At 31.6% G+C, this 18,423-nt stretch overlaps 1 protein-coding gene across 2 annotated transcripts; it reads right to left on the bottom strand.

Annotated features, from left to right (window-relative positions):
* Positions 1-458: 458 nt before the first annotated feature.
* On the bottom strand, positions 459-16,801 carry LOC136271497 (N-lysine methyltransferase KMT5A-like). 2 transcript variants are annotated; one of them, XM_066071608.1, is made up of 9 exons: positions 16,503-16,801; positions 8,143-8,205; positions 6,137-6,247; positions 4,900-5,059; positions 3,930-4,125; positions 3,603-3,674; positions 2,631-2,702; positions 2,063-2,140; positions 459-1,003 (listed from the first exon to the last, which is right to left on the bottom strand). In XM_066071608.1, the coding sequence occupies exons 3-8, from the start codon at positions 6,195-6,197 to the stop codon at positions 2,117-2,119; spliced, it is 585 nt and encodes a 194-aa protein (XP_065927680.1). In that variant the 5' UTR covers positions 6,198-6,247; positions 8,143-8,205; positions 16,503-16,801; the 3' UTR covers positions 459-1,003; positions 2,063-2,116. The 2 variants fall into 2 exon arrangements, with proteins under 2 accessions (XP_065927680.1, XP_065927679.1); XM_066071607.1 differs by lacking the exon at positions 16,503-16,801 and adding an exon at positions 14,328-14,487.
* Positions 16,802-18,423: the final 1,622 nt, after the last annotated feature.

The raw sequence follows: 18,423 nt of genomic DNA, 5'->3' as shown, positions 1-18,423 counted from the left end.
ACATATACGAGACAGACAGTAATATTTCTTGTCAAAGGACATGCACAGTCTAGTACCATTGCAACTTGTATGCTTTTATTAACTGTTTTGCCTATAAAAAACACTTTACACTATCACTGTATGACTTAAATAATTAGGATTTCTTGCTAATTTTTACGCACCCTATCAAGACTGAATTTATAAGAAAATCTAATTGAATTGAAAAGTCTTCATGTGTGTTTCATTTCTTTAAAAACATATACTGTTTAAATTAAATAAATTCCTATTTGCCACTTGCTTTGTAAAATCTAGACCTGTGGACTTTGAGCACTTCTTCAAACAAAACATAAATCAACTGCAGATTCTTAATTATAATTCATTTTATTTTAGGATAAAACAACTTTAAGCTAAAATTTAAAAGTACATAATTTCATAGTAATTCATGATATATGGAATTTTGTTTATGAATTCAAATAATTTCAATTAATTATTGACATTATCATGCATGATGCGTGCCCTTCTTTACATTTCTGATCATATTTTATCAATTAAAATATCAAATAATGTCTACCCATTTCTGCCATTTCAAAATGTTTCATGGAATAGGAAGTAGAATAACAGACAAAAAAATAAATGTACATTTGTATAAGCCAATAAGCATTTGTCACAAATGCATGCACCCTGTATTAAATTTAGATACTGGCATAATGTTATTAACAAATTGATAATACAGCACAAACAGTATGCATTCGAACTTCATTACGGTAACATAATTATAACACATAGAAATGTAACGTTGTGACCACCTGGAATTTCATTTTCTGCAACTTCTCAGACGAGAGGTACTATGTTTTTGACAGCAAACTTCACATTGCGCCAAGTGAAGCCTGATAATGCCTTTTCCTTCCTAATGGCGTTTAAACAGTCAAGCTGACCAGGAGTTTTCCCTAGTTTGATAAAGTTATTAAACTGTCGCTCCAAGGATGCCTTTCTACAGCAGTCCATGTGTGACGTTGAACACTGGCTGTGAAAAAAAATGAGATTTTATTATTTTAAAATTGCTGTATCTTTATCATATTTTTGTCATTAAGGTTATTTGTTCTTCAGCCCAAATGTATAGTCTTTATTCAAAAATTGGTATCCTTCCTTTGAATGTTAAAACTGTATGAAATATAGTAAAAAGATATTCATTCATTCATTGTATCCAAGAATTTAAACAAAGAGGCCCAGGGGCCACATCGCTCACCTGAGCAACAATTGCCTTAATTCTGATCAAATTAGCATAACAGTATCAAAATATCTTGACAACTAAGTACAGTAAAAACTTGAAAATCTGCCAATTTTTATCCACCTCTTTATTTTGGGTAAATACCAAGCCCCTTTTGTTATTGTACTTGTAAGAAGATTTTTCTTTATTCCTAAATAGCCCCCCCCCCCCCCCCATTTTGTGGCACCACTTTTAGTTATGGAATCAGGGTTTCATCAGACTTAAATCTGCATAACCCGTGCTTTCACACTAAGTACTGAGTTTAGGACCGAAAACTTTCCCAGAATATTTTTAAAGATTTTCTCTATATATTCCCATGTAAAAATCCAAACCGCCATCACGCCTTGCCCTACCACTAGGGACTGTGATTTCGCAAACTTGAATTTACATAGTTACCCAAGGATGCCTCTACACAAGTTTAAGCCTTTCTGGCCAAATACTTTTAATAGTCTTAAAAAAGAAGATTTTTAAAGATTTTCTCTATATATTCCTATGTAAAACTTGATCTTCCAATTGTGGCCCCACCCTACCCCCAGGGACTATGATTTGAACAAACTTGGATCTACACTACCTGAGGATGCTTCCATTTTAATTTGAGCTTTTCTGGCCTAATAGTTTTGAGAAAAAGATTTTTAAAGATTTTCTCTATATATAATTTATCCCCCATTGTAGCCCCACCCTACCCCCAGGGACCATAATTTGAACAAACTTGAATCTACAATACCTAATTTATATGCAATTAAGTTACTGTCAGTAATGGCAACTGGCAGGTGGTGTCCGTAAAAAGTTTTAAATTTATATAATCAAAGATAATACCTTGTCCTTGAGCCTCAGGTTTTGCATGGGATGGGCATGATGATCTCTCTGTGCTTAGCTTTTTACTTTTACATGGAACTGCAATACAATATACAATGTTAATTACATCTCGATAAAAATTCACCTCAAGTAGCACAAAAGGTATGAAATTACACAGTATACACTATTTACTATTAACTAGAAAATGTAGTTAACTATGCTCTAAAACAACCATAACTTTTAACCTTACAGGACATCTTTGTACCGGTAACCTAGCCAACAAGCAATTACTGTGCATGTACGTTATGTAATGTGTTGAATTACTTAAAGTACTTTGACCAAATAAAACCTCAGGTTATGAAACTTACAGTGTAGTGTTTTATCCTAGATACATTATAAAAAAAATTGGGAATAAAATACAAGTATGAGGTCAGAATGTCCAGTGTACCGGATTGCACAGTTGGCAGGTTGAACAGTGCACACCCTACTTATATTTGAAACATTTGTTGCAATACCTTCTACTTTAATAGGCTACCTAACTCTGGAATATTAAAAAAGATCTGGATCTAATCAACTGAATGAAAAGTACCTTCCATAGGGGATGCAGTGTTGGAATCATCATCAACTTCTTTTTCACTCTCTGTTTCAGTATCAATAGTTTCTATATTGAAGAAAAGACACATCAATAAACAGCCTTGAAAATTCTTGGGGAATAGACAGAAAATAAAAACATGATTTATAAACACACTTTTGTCAGCGAAATCAATTTCATCAAAGTCTGCTTTTTAAATGTGCATGATTAATGTATATTGAAAAGAAAACTCACTACGTGTGTGAAGATAATGTATATTGGCAAGGAAATTCACTACATGTGTGTGGTAGTTATTAAGGAATAAGGAATCATTCTTTCAGTACATGTATTATGGGGTAATAATTTTGGTCGGGGCATGATCAAATCCAATGAAGCTCGAGGGCTTTATGATGGATTTGACAATTTCCAGCAGTTGTCAATTAAATATTTGAATATAAATAAGCAAACCCTGCTTGCGCCCAAATCATACGTTACATGTATTTGAATTTAATGGACTGTATAGTACAAAATCAGTTGTGTTATCATATGTTATCACAAGCAAAAACACTGAAAAAGTTAATTTAAATGAATATGGACAAGGAAATTTACTACATGTGTGTGGAAATGTATATTGGCAAGGAAACTCACTATATGTGTGTGGTAATTTAAATGAATATGGACAAGGAAACTCACTACATGTGTGTGGTAATTTAAATGAATATGGACAAGGAAACTCACTACATGTGTGTGGTAATTTAAATGAATATGGACAATGAAACTCACTACATGTGTAGTAAATGTACACTGGCGAAGAAATTCACTCATATGTGTGGGAAATGCATTCAAAATGGAAAGGAAATTCACTACATGTGCAGGAAATGTGTACCAGTATTTGTTATGACATATGTTACACATAAATATTAAATACATTTTAATACATGTACATGTATCAAATCAAAATGAACACTAGAAACATTAAGTAAAAGTAACCTTCATTGTTCTCCTCACTGTCCTGGTTGACATCAAATGGGTTATCATCAAATGGATTATCATCAGGTGAATCTTAAAGAGAACAATAGTTGTAACAATTTATTATTAAATTATATAGTATTTATTACTGTGCAGTTCTGAACTACATGTACTCTCGCGCAGTAAACTCAATATTATACAGGTTAAAAATTAATTGATTCACTGATTATACTAATTCTTATTGTAAAAAACAATATGAAATGTTAAACCATGTGCATTTTTTTTTTGAAATCCTTTTGACATTTAAATCACATTAACACATCAACAATTATTAAAATTGTCACATACTTGTCGCCAAGGTAGGTTGGCTTCCCCATAATCATATCTTAACTCTTCTCCAGCTTTAATATCTCTATTTGCAAAGAGGCAGAGCCTTGGATAATTCTCGGTAACCAAAAGGCGCATAACACAGTTATTCAACGGACTTCCGACTTCCTCGTCCTTTATATACTTCCCTTTTCTTTCAGTGTTAGTTGCATCAATGCTACAAACAAAAAAAGCAATTTTATAGATTTTTGCAGGGTTGCACCCGGTATTTAATGAAAATGAATTTACACATATATGTGTGAAAGTGGGACTGGTTTGATAATCGGTGGCTATATATAGCTCAGTTGGTAGAGTACATATCTAGTGATTCTGGATGCCCTGGTTCAAATCTCTGTTTGGCCGTCATTATATTTCCAGTCCTGTTACGTATGCATGGTGTTATTTTAGTCATCAAGCAAAGATGTCAGAATGATTTATTCACTGAATTATCGTGTAATCATGGTAATAGAAAATACCTAATCATTGTATAAAACTTTTTATCTCATGCTCACTTTACTTTCCTTTATAAAGTGCAAATAGTTATACAGGATATCATTTTCATCTCCATATTAAGTTGAAATGTACGTAACAATGGTTTTTTGCCAATTCTCAGAACTCATAACCTGCCGCAAACACTGCAATTTCTAAAAACAAATTGCCAGGGCGGTGAGAATATTCAAACACAATTTTTTTTTATTAAATTCTAATTAATTTTCTGTCATCAAAATCTGACCTAAATTGTACAATTCCCAGCATCTAGTAAACTGTATATGGATATCAATTTCACATTCTCATAAGAACCAGAAAAAGTTGTATTACAAAAAATCTAAAATAGGTAAATAAAACAATTGTTTCTCTCTCTCTCTCTCTCTCTCTCTCTCTCTCTCTCTCTCTCTCTCTCTCTCTCTCTCTCTCTCATAACAATCACAATAAATATATTATATTTGCTTACCACTTCAGACCATTCCACTTAAAGTAAAACATATAACTAGTATGTTTTATTTTGCGCTTCTTTTCTCTTTCTTCTGCTTCCTTGGGCACAATTCTCTCTCCAACATATTCTACCAAAAAGCTTCCTTTTAGAAAATTTTGAGTTGCAAAAACCCCATATCCTTAAAATAAGAAAAAAAATATTGGTGAATATTTTGCATTACATGATTGTACAGTGTGTTCACAAATGTACAAAACCTAATTTATTTATAAATGCCTTTTATTATGGAATTATTTGACTTGTATAATTGTGATTATCAAATGCAAGGGGCTAAAATTGTTCCAGAAACTAATGACATTTTTCATTTAAGGATCTGCATAATCAAGGGAAACAAATGTGTGAAACTGAGTAGATTGGTACATAAAAACAAAGAAATGATACTATTTTCTATTACACTAGACTCTGACCGTGCATGCACGGTTTGACATATTGCATATGATATCGGACATTCACGAAATAGATACATCGACACACCATATTTACATAACCAAGCTTTAAGCCTACAATAATGCTATTAATTTCACTACACTCTGCTTAGTTAGAATAATCTAACTGTGTCTCGGGACAGGCCTTCACCACAGTTGAAATGCCTCTCATATACCCGTAATGTAGCAAAAAATTGCATAATCGCTTCGAGACGGTTTTGGAGAAAATTATTGAAGCTGCATTGTGATTAACAGTCAAATTATTCATAACAAACCATTTTGAGGCTGTAAATACCTTTCTTCTAAAAATTTAATTCATATTAATGAAGAATTCAACACTTTTTTACCAATGTTTTTTACTCACTTCGAATTTTTTGTAAAGACATTCAAACTCTCAGGATATAGCAAATTTTCAATGAAAATTTAAACATATGTGTATTATCGTTTCTGAGTTTATCCATGCAAGTGTGATATTGTGGAAACATAAACTAATGAGCCTCCCGTGATTTAGCGTGAATGGAATGCACATGCGCAAGATTGTAGAATAAAAAAAATCCAGATGATTCCGAATTTTTATAAGGAATTTTCGTTGATTATTAATAAGCGAAGCTTGATTGAGAAAAAATAAAAACAAACTGGTAATCTTCAAATACCAATGATGTTTAAAAAATAAAGAACAAAAGACAGTTCTCTTCTGATTTCTCGATATTAAAGCCCAAAAATTTGAGTCTTTTATCTTAATGTATAGTAGTAATAGATGTGTATCAACTCACCAATTCTTCTGTTGATCAATTCAACTTTTAATGCATCACAGTCCAGTCCAGAACGACACATAAATTCTGACACATAAATTCTGCCTCTCTTTTAGGGCTTATTCGTTGTTTCTAGCACATAAATAAATTACTCATTAGAAAAAAGTTTTATTTCAAAATATGCAAAATTTGTCTTTTAAACTATCACATTGATTTTAAAATCAAATTATCTTAAGGCCTTCCATTTTGGTTTGCAAACTCCTTTTCAACTATTTCAAGATCAAAATAAAAACTTTATTAATATTACTTATATAATGCACACGGTCATAATCACTTGTCCGAATGGACAAGAAGGAAAAAAAGTTAATGTAGAGCCCTGACACCGTGCATACATAAAAAAGATATATTACATACATAAATTAGAATGCTAATTTTACACAAACAGTCCCTGAAACATTCTACGTAAGCACACGCTGAACGGAATCTGGTGAATGCTAATGAAAGGTGAACGATGAGCGAAGGCAGAGTGCACATGAAGCGCTGAACGATGAGCGGTGAACGATATGTGAACGCAAGATGAACGATTTATTCGGAGTGTCTCGATGGTTATCCTTACATTGTATTTTGACGGAAATCAGGAAAAACATGCTAATAAACTACACGTACAGTGCTGCTATCTTGAAAGTTGACAAAACAGTCCTATCCTATCGACTATCCTGCAAATAATATCTATCCTGTATTATCTTTAAAAGTTATACCATACCATTTATGCATGTTTAGGAATAACAGTTAAATAAAACCAAATTTAAGACCATAATATTAATTTTATCAACAGATAATCGAGTAATGTAATGATAAAAATGTCTAAATAATACATAAAACCATTGTTAATCTATAAATTAACACGCATTTATGTTTACTATCTTAAGTTGATCTGTTCAGTAAGACAGTTTATTGTCGAACATGGATATGTTTGTGATTTGGAATCGAAGGAATTATTATTTGAATCGTGAAAAATACACAAATACAATGTCTGTTTCTTATATTTATATATATATATATGTGTCGAATCGTTAGTTGATTGAATTCTTCTGTTTTTAAACGACTGGACTGACTATCTTAAAATGAATCATTAAATAGTATTTGTGTATCAATTTATCGCTGTATTGTGTAACATAAAATTTTCACAGTAACTGCATACTTAAGCCATTTTCGGATCAACAAAAAAAATGCCTGTTTAGGAGAGTGATAAAAAACAACAGCAAAAAACAGACCTGCTCAAGAATGTGTACTTTAAATTCCACGGATTAAATTCTAATTAAAATGATGCTTTATGTGTAATATTAGTTTCCTTTCACCTTAACGCAAGGTTTTTTTCCTCATTTTGCTGAGATCGATTCTTTCATTATTGAAGTTCCGAATGAAAATGAATGAAAACGGACTGAATTCGAACGATAAGTGAACGGTGAATGATAAGTGAACAAAGGTGAACGCACAATGAGCGCTTTCTGAACGGTGTGCACAAAAGGAGTGGAGTGAAGAGTGCAAGTGAATGCACTGTGAGTGCACGGTGAATGCACGGTGAGCGCATAGTGAATGCACGAAAAAATGGGAAAGTAGATGGTTTAAGGGACTGTAATACTTAATACTGTCGCATTGTTTTTTTCATTATCATAAATTTGATAAAACCATTGATTAATTCACTTTTCTGTTGTGATAATTTCACTTACAAACAAAACAGACCGAGCAACTGATTTTGTTCAAATTGCTGATAAAACAATTTGAGCATATATTGTGACTGTATGACAATTATAGAAAACTTCAATATGTCACACCAAGCAAAAACAAGAATAAACATCTAAATATGAGAATTTGAGATATCACCGGTAAAATGTTTACTTAAAGAATGAGAGATATGCACACCCAAATAACTTTAACATATCAATGGTATTCGATACACATGTACTGTTGTTTGAAATATACCTTAAAAGTTCAACTGTATGTACAATGTTAAAAATTTCACTTACTGCAATTTTCCCCCTTGAATAAGCTGCCATCTTTTTAGTTGACTGCTTTATAACTTACATAAGCTAGAAAAAAGAAGAAGAAGAAGTTGTACATGAATGCCAATACAAATTAAAATGTGAGTTATATGAGATGCCATACTTCATTAATGTGAGTTATGAGATATTATACTAAATGTATATAAGGTGGATAATTATTAACTTTTCACCTTAATTATTATTATCATTATCACCTCATGATGACTATTGATTTATCACATGAAATCCAATTCAGTGAAAATCACTATACATGTACATGATGTGTGTGGAAATGTATATGGACAAGGAAACTCACTACATGTGTGTGGTAATTTAAATGAATATGGACAAGGAGACTCACTACATGTGTGTGGAAAGGTATATTTGCAATGAAACTCACTACATGTGTGTGGTAATTTAAATGAATATGGACAAGGAGACTCACTACATGTGTGTAGGATTGTACAGGTAACTCTCGATAGCTGGAAGTCCATGGGTCCAAGGAAAAACTTTGAAGTTTCAAGAGTTCGAGTTTTCAAGAGTTCGGAATTTTCTGGGTTGACCAATGGGTTTTAAAATTAGTCTTACCGGATGTTATGATTAAGCCATTTAATTAGTGCTAACCTTACGCTCATGCTTAAACAACGTTTTCTTTTCAGTAAAATATACAGAACTGGATGTTTTTAAAACTAAATTCAAACAACTATTGAATAAATTCATAATATAATTATTTATTTTATGCATCATATTAAGACCAAATTGCTCAGTACTACTGGAGTGCGAGACGATTAACATGTCATAAATGTGATAACTAAGTATCACCCATTGTTCCCACCGTAAGGGTCCTTCACCAGCTGTAAGAACTTGTTCAGCAATATAATCATTACAATGACAATGATGCTGATAAGCATACTTTTAACAGTTTTATAATTCTAAAATTTGACCATGGCTCAATATTATCGTTTCATCTCAATTAATTTCTCATTTTCATTGCGTCTCCAAATTATCGTAAAACGGTTGTGATAATTATAGATTAGGTATTGGTATAGTCAGTCATCAAACAATTATCACCTTGCAGGACAAGTGCGGCCTGAACAAACAACTCGTGACACAAGTGCCGCGTCTAAGGTGTTATTTAGGTATAGCGCTTGGAGATACACGGAGACTTTGAGGTATCGAGAGTAAGAAACTATAGATTATGAACGGGACTGCAGTTTGACTTAGAGAGATCAAGCTAGGGTTTTCGAGAGATCAAGAGTTTGAGAAATCAATAGTAAATTTGCTTAGTTATATAGGGGAAAAAATCGGGACCCTAGACTCACTTCCAGCGATCAAGAACTTCGATCCAATCAAAGTTCGAGCCATTGAGAGTTACCTGTATATTGGCAATGAAACTCACTACATGTGTGTGGTAATTTAAATGAATATGGACAAGGAAACTCACTACATGTGTGTGGTAATTTAAATGAATATAGACAAGGAAACTCACTACATGTGTGTGGTAATTTAAATGAATATGGACAAGGAAACTCACTACATGTGTGTGGTAATTTAAATGAATATGGACAAGAAACTCACTACATGTGTGTAGGAATGTACATTTATTGGCAATGAAACTCACTACATCTGTGAGATGAATTTATACTGGTGTAATTGGGAAACTTGCTATATGTGTCTAGGAAATATATATTATATTGGCAAGAAAATTGACACTACATGTGCATATGAAATACATAAAATTGTTGGCAATGCAACCAACCATGGTAAATGTTGGTTGCAAGAAAACTCATTACACAAGGTGGGTTGATTCACATGTATAAAATAATGTATTATTCAATTGAAACTTACTGCACAAGATTGGTAAAGAGGCAACACACAGACCATGAATATCAGGCATTATTACATGATTGTCCACTAATGCGCCAAAAGTATGTCAATTTTTTGTTTTTCCCTATATATTTCATCGAAAACAAGACTTTTTTTTAAAAGGTTTTCAGGTCAGATTATTGGTCAGATTTTGAAGAAGTTGATATTGATTTCCAGCATAGTAGATTCAATTTCCACTTGTTGTCGTACATTAGTTTTTGACAACTCATTTGTAAAATTTGAATATTTCAAACACAACACTGAGATAGTTTTTAAGAGCTCTACTATATATTTTTTGCAATGTATGAGCCGAAAAATCTTACTTTGAACTGTTTATATTAAATTTTAGTAATAGAAGGTTGGAAAAATATTCAAATAAGATGCAAAAAGAGCTAGAAAAATTCTTAATGTATCAATCCAAGTCCTTTCAATGTACATGGTCAAAGGGTTTCATTTTAACAATTCTAAAAAAAAAAAATTTTCAATTAATATATGGTGAGAAGAAAAAATAAATTGACCTACTTTTGGCACCTGAGTGTACATACATGTATATGTCCCTGATTTCCTGAACTCAAGTATAATTTAAGCTGGTCGATTGGGGAAGGTGGGGGGTGCATAAAAAAAACCCCATTAGAAAACCTCTTTATTTTTAACCATATGTAATTTACATCAGCTCTATTTAAAAAAAAAAAGAAAAAGCAACCATCTGGTTCTTTTTGGGGGCAATCTCAAAATACAGGTATATTTTTCTATAGGAATATTTAGAGAATTTTCATTTTCCGCACTTCGTAGCAGATTTTAAAAAATACTACAATAAAGATTTTCTTTGAATTGTGATATCGCGATTAGCAACATCATTTTGTACCTTATATGTAAAAAATACTAAATTCAACCATCTAGTTTAAGTGAGGGTCATCTCAAAATATGAACAGTTGATAAATTTTGCTATATACATGTATTTTGGGTACATGTATTACAAATGTAGATTAATTGCTATGATGGATTCATTCAAAATGAAGCAAAATAACCCTGGAGATACCATCATTTAGTGTATACAATTTCAAAGGGTTACCATTTTTACTTTTTCTTTTTTCCTATATACTCCTACAAAGCTTCATTTTATCATAATGTCGACATATAAAGCAAGATCAATGGCAATGCTCACCTACCAAACCACAGAAAAATTGTTGAAAAAAAATTGTTTATCATGTGTTTATTGTGTTCAATTTAATAAATGTCTATATCTATATAAAAATCATAAAAGGTTGAAATACACTGTATTTTACTCGATCAGAATGCACAAAAACATGAACCATGCAAACTAAAGTCAGCCTCAACCTTAAACCAGATGAGAATTGCGCAGATTAAACAACTCATTTTAAGGTTTAATTGATTAACATTTTAGACAGAAAATTAGAAAGTAAAAATGCTCATATTCATAAATTGTCAGTCCAACCAAATTGAAATTAGACCATACAATTAGACAACTCATACATCATGCGCACACTACCGAGAGAGTTCTCCATACATGTATGTATTTGTTTTATCTCTGTAATATAAATAAAAAAGGCTCTTGTAATTTTTAAAACAACAATTTGGGTCAATACTAATATCAAATCTCCTCTTGCTTGATCTTAGATTCAGATAACCACAGACATAGTCAAAATGATGTACATGTAGCTAGCTGGGTGTTCAAGAAATAGACAACTAGACATGAACAATTCATGAATTACATGTATTACCATGATGACTTCAATCTAATGTTTCAACATGTGCCCTATTTGCAAAACATCCTTGTTTATTCACCTGCCATTTTTTATATGCATTGTTCCATCCAGATATACCACCCCCTCCCCATCTAGAATTTGATTTTTTCCTTTAAATGTACCACCCTCAAGTCATGAGATGAGCTGCTACAATCCCCTCCCCCTGAAATAGTTTTATTTGTTTGTGTCAGAGAGGAATTTAGTGTTTTTTGTTACCAATATTCTGGGTTGGATTTCTGCAGACTGCCCCCAATAGGCATTCCTGTATCTTGCTATAAAGTGATGTGAAACTCAGAAAGGGGCTTATTTTTAAGGCAATTTGATTCATCATCTGATAGTCTATAGAAAGATAGATTAAAGACTGGATGGTGCACCTTATTCCTTAACCACAGAAACTGTTTTTGATATCTATTTTTACTCTTTTTCTTCACTTGACTTTAACTTTTTAGCATCCAAATTATTATTAAGCTAGTCAGAATCTTCAACTTTAAAGTAAATGTCCCCTTAGGCTACCTCTTTTGTAATTTATAGTAAATCTTTAATTTTATTCATACAGTCGTTGACCAGTTCCGAATAGTTCATATGTTGAATAGCAAATAGTTATGGAAATAAAAGTTGGAGAAAAAATCATTACCTTTAATATAATACACTTATAATGCTTGTTTAAATTTTGCAGTAGTTTCATTTTTTGCGGTCATATACATGTACGTATTCAATACTACAGTCTTACATTAGTCAACCAATATTAAACTTTTGCTTTGCCAGGTCATTGCAACGTTATTATGTGCATAAAATAGTCTGTTGACGCCTTATATTTTCACATGTAACAAGATTTCTTCTATCAAAAGTTGTTTTGGTATTATTCTTACATACCCATATAAGCATGCAGGATATAAATTTTAAAAAATGCAGAAGGATGAAAAATCTTATTAAGCTGCCATTTTACAAATTCCAAAAACTCAATTTGTTTTTGTCTGTTTCAGGATTATATGAAGAAATAGATTAAAACAATTACTTCTGGAATTCATTAAATTTTCTTACTAAGTCTTAAATAAATCATATTGAACCACAGTAATGATAAATGGAGGTGCGGCAACTGTACTCCGACAAGATATTAGAATTTAGAAACTACATGTAGTCTATTGTTATAGTGATCTTGTTTGTTAAATCCATGCAAATTAAATTAACTGTATAGGTTAAAAGAATTGCCAATAGCTGGTTGGTATGCATCAAACCTCTTTTTCAATAGGTTCAATTGATGGTGTTTAAATAGGGCTAAAACTTTTTATCTGCATTCGATTTCCATGGAAACAGCTATGCTATTCAGAACTTATTATTGATTTATTCGTAAATGGTAAAATGGCTTCCAATATAAGTTTTTAGGACAAAATTCTAAATAAAGCAATATTGCATTACTATCAGCACTAATATAGCGTACATCAGCCAAAGAAAAAAAAAGATTTCAAAACAACACCCAGGAACATTTAAAGCACCGCCAAATCTATACCCTATTCAGTACTGGTCAATCTATAGAAAGAATAATCTTACCGTGACCAGGCTACGCTCAGGTCACAGTAAGAATTCGTCCCATATACTTGCAATGAAGCAGCTGCAAAGCGGATCTGCTTCGCATCGACTTTAAGTCTGTTAAAAACAATCTGCAGGGGTAAAACACAGCATTTATATTACAAACCTTTTTGAAAATGCATATGTAATTAAGTCTACAAAATATTCATTATTAATATAATGGGTCATACAAAGGCATTTTGTTAATATATCTGTGGTAGAGTCAGGTACATTGCATTCCTACTAGCTCTTGCTAGTGGGTTAACCCTTTATCTCGCTCGGTAGAATACTTGACTGGCGTGCCAGAGGACCCTGGTTCAAACCCCAGCAGAGGCAAAAGTGTCTCTGTTTGAATTTGCCTGCCATTTTGCACTCGAAATATCTCGGATTTTATCATTAACATGGCGACCAGTGATTTCATTGCCAAAACCGTTAATGTGGTAAAATGGGATTATAAATGAGCAACATTGTAGGTATTTGAGACCAATAAAATGAAAATATAGGCAAGATACAACCGAGATATTTCTTTTTTCATTTGCTACTAAGAATTACAGTAAAGGGCACAAATTCTATCATTTAAGCGGGTTAGTTGGACATGTGTCATTTTAAGAAAAGACCAATCTATCTAGTCAATCGACGGTAATAATTATTGTTTATCATTGCATTGCATCGATTTCGTTGATCAAAATCATACTAATATGTTCCAAACATTTCTCATATATTTAGCAAAATAATTTTATGAAAATAATACAAGAAAAAAAGACATGTTATTTAAAATGTCAATTTAAAAAAAAAAAAAAGGTGTTAAAACCAAGCTATGTAGCTAAATTAGGAGATTGTGCTGGACTTGATCACGTTACATTACAAGTGCAGCTGTTAAACACATGCACATGCTGACGCAGAGAGGTTCTACACTTGTTCACACGTTCAACTTCTCCTACAAGATTGTCACTAATTATTCAAACGACTTACAGTTCTTACGTAGCTTCTTTTCCTTTTTGGGGGGCTGTAGTAATTCGTATAAAGCATGCAGGATGGAGGGGTTTGTTTTGTGACATTTTTTTTTACCGGATATGTCGTAACACTGTCAGGTCAAGTCGTACACAGACCAATTCGTATACAGGTCAACTCGTATACAAAGAATTGTTCTCATATGTATTACAGGCACTCAAATCAATAAATTTCAATTTAAAAAAAAAGAGACGAAAACTTCAATGAATTTGAAAATGAAGCAGAGTAAAATTGTTTAAATAATTACCTTGTTAAAGAATATTTTTTTACTTTTGGAGAGTGTTTACAAGATTCAGTATTTATTTAGCTCTCTTGTAGGTTTTTTGTTTTTGTTCTACAAGTTTGCATTGATGTCATTAATTATGAGGATGAATATGGTGTAAAAATTGATCCCGAAAGATTTGGGGGGGGGGTATTGTTTTTATAATGATTTATTAAATTTTAAAATGAAAAAAAAATGAGTTTCCTCATGGGGATCAAACTTCATATATATCTACATATAGGATCTTTCCTTAAACTTATTAGAACCATTTCTTTGTATCAATGTAATGAAAGATAAATAAGGGTGCAAATGATAATAATAATAATAAAAAACAAGATTTAGAGAGTTTTCTAAGTGATTTACTGCATGTATTAAATTTTAAACATTAAATTAAAAATTATTGGTTTCTTATGGGGTGTAATTTCTTAATAAAAGGGTTTTCCTCAAACTAATGCTGATTATTTGTTTGTAATAATGTCATTAGGGGGAATTAGGGTGTACATTCTGGTCCTGAAAGATGCATGTGGTTTCCTAAATGTTTAACTATACCTGTCAGATCTTTCAACGATAAAAAGAAAATAATGTGTTTCCTCATATGGGTCATAGTTTATGATAATAGGATTTTCAAAAAAAAGGATAAAAGGGGTTTTCAATTTGATACTGATTTTTAACATTAAAATGAAAAACACGGTTTTTCCTTTGGGGTGCAATTTGTAAATGAGCCTTTCTCTTAAACTAATACTGATTATTACTTTGTATTAATGTCATTAAGGATAAATTAGGGTTTAACATTACTGATTTTTTAACGTTAAAATGAAAAGTTTGGGTTTCCCCATGGGTGTTTATGTAAATAATAATAGGATTTTTCCTAATAATTATTCTAATAATCATTTTTTTTGTTTTAATGCAAGGAAGAGTAATTTATGGTGCAAAGATTAAGCTCATGAAATTAAAGGGTTTTTATAAGTGATTTACCATACTGATTTTTTGGGGGGCATTCAATTGAAACTTAGAGTTTTCTCATGAGGGTGAAATTTAATGAAAGAATTAATATGTGATTAATATAGAGCAACAATTTGCTAACTGTTCTTGATTGATTGAAGAGAACTTTACTAAGAAACTCCACAATTAAAGCCGTTGAACAGAAAATATTTCTTTATTTTGGATAAAATGTGTTGGGTGTAAATTTGAAAGTTAAGAAACATATTGTTTATTTCTTCATGATTAATTGTTTGCTGTGAATTCCAAAAGAGAATAAAATTAAAAGATTCCCCAGTTAAGGCCTATGAAAAATTGTTGACCCCCTTGAGGAAATCCATATTTTTCTCCTCTTGATAAAAAGTATATACTGTAGAGAGTCTAAATTTGAAAAGTTCAAAATTAATGTTAATTTTTTCTTCTTTATTCTTTAATTACCCGAACTAATAACAACACATTTTCACAATTAAAACCCCTAAAATGTTTAGAAGAACATGCAGGAGGCACATAATTCTCGATTGTGTTACATGCAACTTGTTAAAGTCTAGAGGAAATTCTAACTTTTTGAGAGTTTATCAAAAATTTCAATGGTATACTAAAATTGTAATGAAATAAATGATTATTTAAAACACAAATTAAAAAAAGCACACACTACATGTGTTTGACTACTACCGAAATTAAACCCAGTTAAACGTAAAAGAAAACCATCTTAACCATCTACAACTTTATGAGGTGACACACACAAAGACATGTAAATTTTCCTCAATTTAGCTGCAGAATAACGAAAAATCAGATGTCGCATTTAAACAAATGATCTAAAATTATATATTCGTAAGAAAATTGGTGTAAAAATCAACAAAAGATTAATTTTTCATGAAAGAAATAAGTGATCGTACCTTCTTTTGCGTTTCCATTATTTCCATAGGAAGTTGAATTTGCGCATGCGCAAATGTGGCAAGGGGGCAAAGTGTGTAACATCCCCATTAAGACTCGATATCGTGTGTAACAAAATTCATGTGTAAACCGGAAACTCACACTTTTTATAATTTTGTATTTTCTGGGTAAATCATGGTCGAAAAACCCGATTTACGGGGTTCTGCAAACTTACTACACGGATTTGTGTCGTAGGTTTTGAAAATGTAGTAAGTTGCACGTGTGTAAACTAGTACATGTCGTAGGTGTCGGCATGATACAAACGCACCCACACCCACACACACACACACACACACACACACACACACACACACACACACATACATACATATATATATATATATATATATATATATATATATATATATATATATATATATATATTATATATATATATTTATATATATATATATATCAGGCTTGGGGTAATGCTAAATGTAATGGTAATGCATTGCAATGCATTACATGTTTTCAAAGTAATGCTAGTAATGTGTAATGCCACAAAATTAGCATTACAAGTAATGGTAATGTAATTCATTACTTTCCAAAATCTAGGGTAATGCTGGCATTACATGGCATTACTTTGCATTACTATGCTTATTTATGCATGTTCACTTTAAAAAATGTGATAAATAAATGAATAGCTGAAATTGTATTTAATTAAAATTATTTTAAAGGAGAAAGCAATAATTCTTGAGATAAAAATGTTCTTCAGATAAAAATGTTTTGGTTGTATTATAAAAAAAGATTTTTAAAAAGTTCATTTTATTACTTGATATAACAACACAATTCCATAACATTTTTAAGAGTGTTGTTATTAAGAGTTTGAAATCATTTAAACAATTTACTCCAATTAGTTTTCACTTCAATTAAGAAGTTGTCAACAACACACAATGCCCCCAGGATAATCTAAGTATCAAAACAATCTATTGTTATAAGAAGCACTGAAGACCCCAATCCCCTTCCCTTGGCTATGTTCCAATAGAAAAAAGGACAGACATGCACCTTTAAACAAAATGAATGCACTGTCCATCCATGATGAAAATCAAAATCACTTTCAATATTATAACCCATTTGAAAATTCTCTCTCTCTCTCTCTCTCTCTCTCTCTCTGTCTCTCTCTCTCTCTCTCTGTCTCTCTCTCTCTCTCTCTTATATTAAGTACATTAGTTTACACTGATAGAAAATACAAGATTCATGTAATTTTTCTATCACTGGTCTTAATATATATCCTAATATAAAGATTGCAAAAAAGATGTTCAGTCCCAGCTTCCACTGCTCCTGTAGAAGGTTTATGAATTTAGTATACATGTTCAAACCTAACAGGATGCAGTTAAGAGATGAACCCTTTGAAACTTTGGTGATCATAAAGTGCAACAGCAATCTTTTGTCTTAAAGTGTCCTCAGTATAAAGAAATCCGATTAAAATATATTAAGAATTACTGGGAAAACCCTCTGTTTATAAATTAATTAAGTTTCCAAAATTATAAAGATTTGTGTAATCTGGGGAAATACCCCCGTTTAGCTAAAATAACCGCAACATTATTCCATAATTTGTTTTCTGTTATGCATGTACTTCTGTGTCTCTATTTCATACCTGACATTGAACCATGTCAAATGTCTATAAATATCAATTTACTTTATGTGATATGTTATTCATAATGCCATAAGATGATTATATATTGAGAAAATACAAAATGAATCTTATATAACTACAAGTCATTGAATTTGAACCTGATACTGAACATGAACCTGTAAATATGTTAAAGAGTGTTTTTTATTTGAAACATTTTTCAAAAACTCTTTTATTTAGCTTCACTTTTTTAAACCAAAGTAATGGTAATGGTAATGCATTGCTTTACTCATGTAATGGTAAATGTAATG

The sequence above is a fragment of the Magallana gigas genome, chromosome 9, assembly GCF_963853765.1.
Source record: "Magallana gigas chromosome 9, xbMagGiga1.1, whole genome shotgun sequence".
In the NCBI taxonomy this organism is placed as follows: Eukaryota; Metazoa; Mollusca; class Bivalvia; order Ostreida; family Ostreidae; genus Magallana; species Magallana gigas.
The sequence above is the reverse complement of the archived record's forward strand: the minus strand, read 5'-3'. Positions and strand labels throughout refer to the sequence as shown.

Excerpts from the sequence above, each read along its gene's own strand:
- LOC136271497 (XM_066071608.1), bottom strand. The coding sequence starts at position 6,197 with ATGTGTCGTTCTGGACTGGACTGTGATGCATTAAAAGTTGAATTGATC. Across the intron at positions 5,060-6,136 it reads ATTGATCAACAGAAGAATTG|GATATGGGGTTTTTGCAACT; the intron begins GTGAGTTGATAC and ends TCTTATTTTAAG. Across the intron at positions 4,126-4,899 it reads AAGTGGAATGGTCTGAAGTG|CATTGATGCAACTAACACTG; the intron begins GTAAGCAAATAT and ends TTTTGTTTGTAG.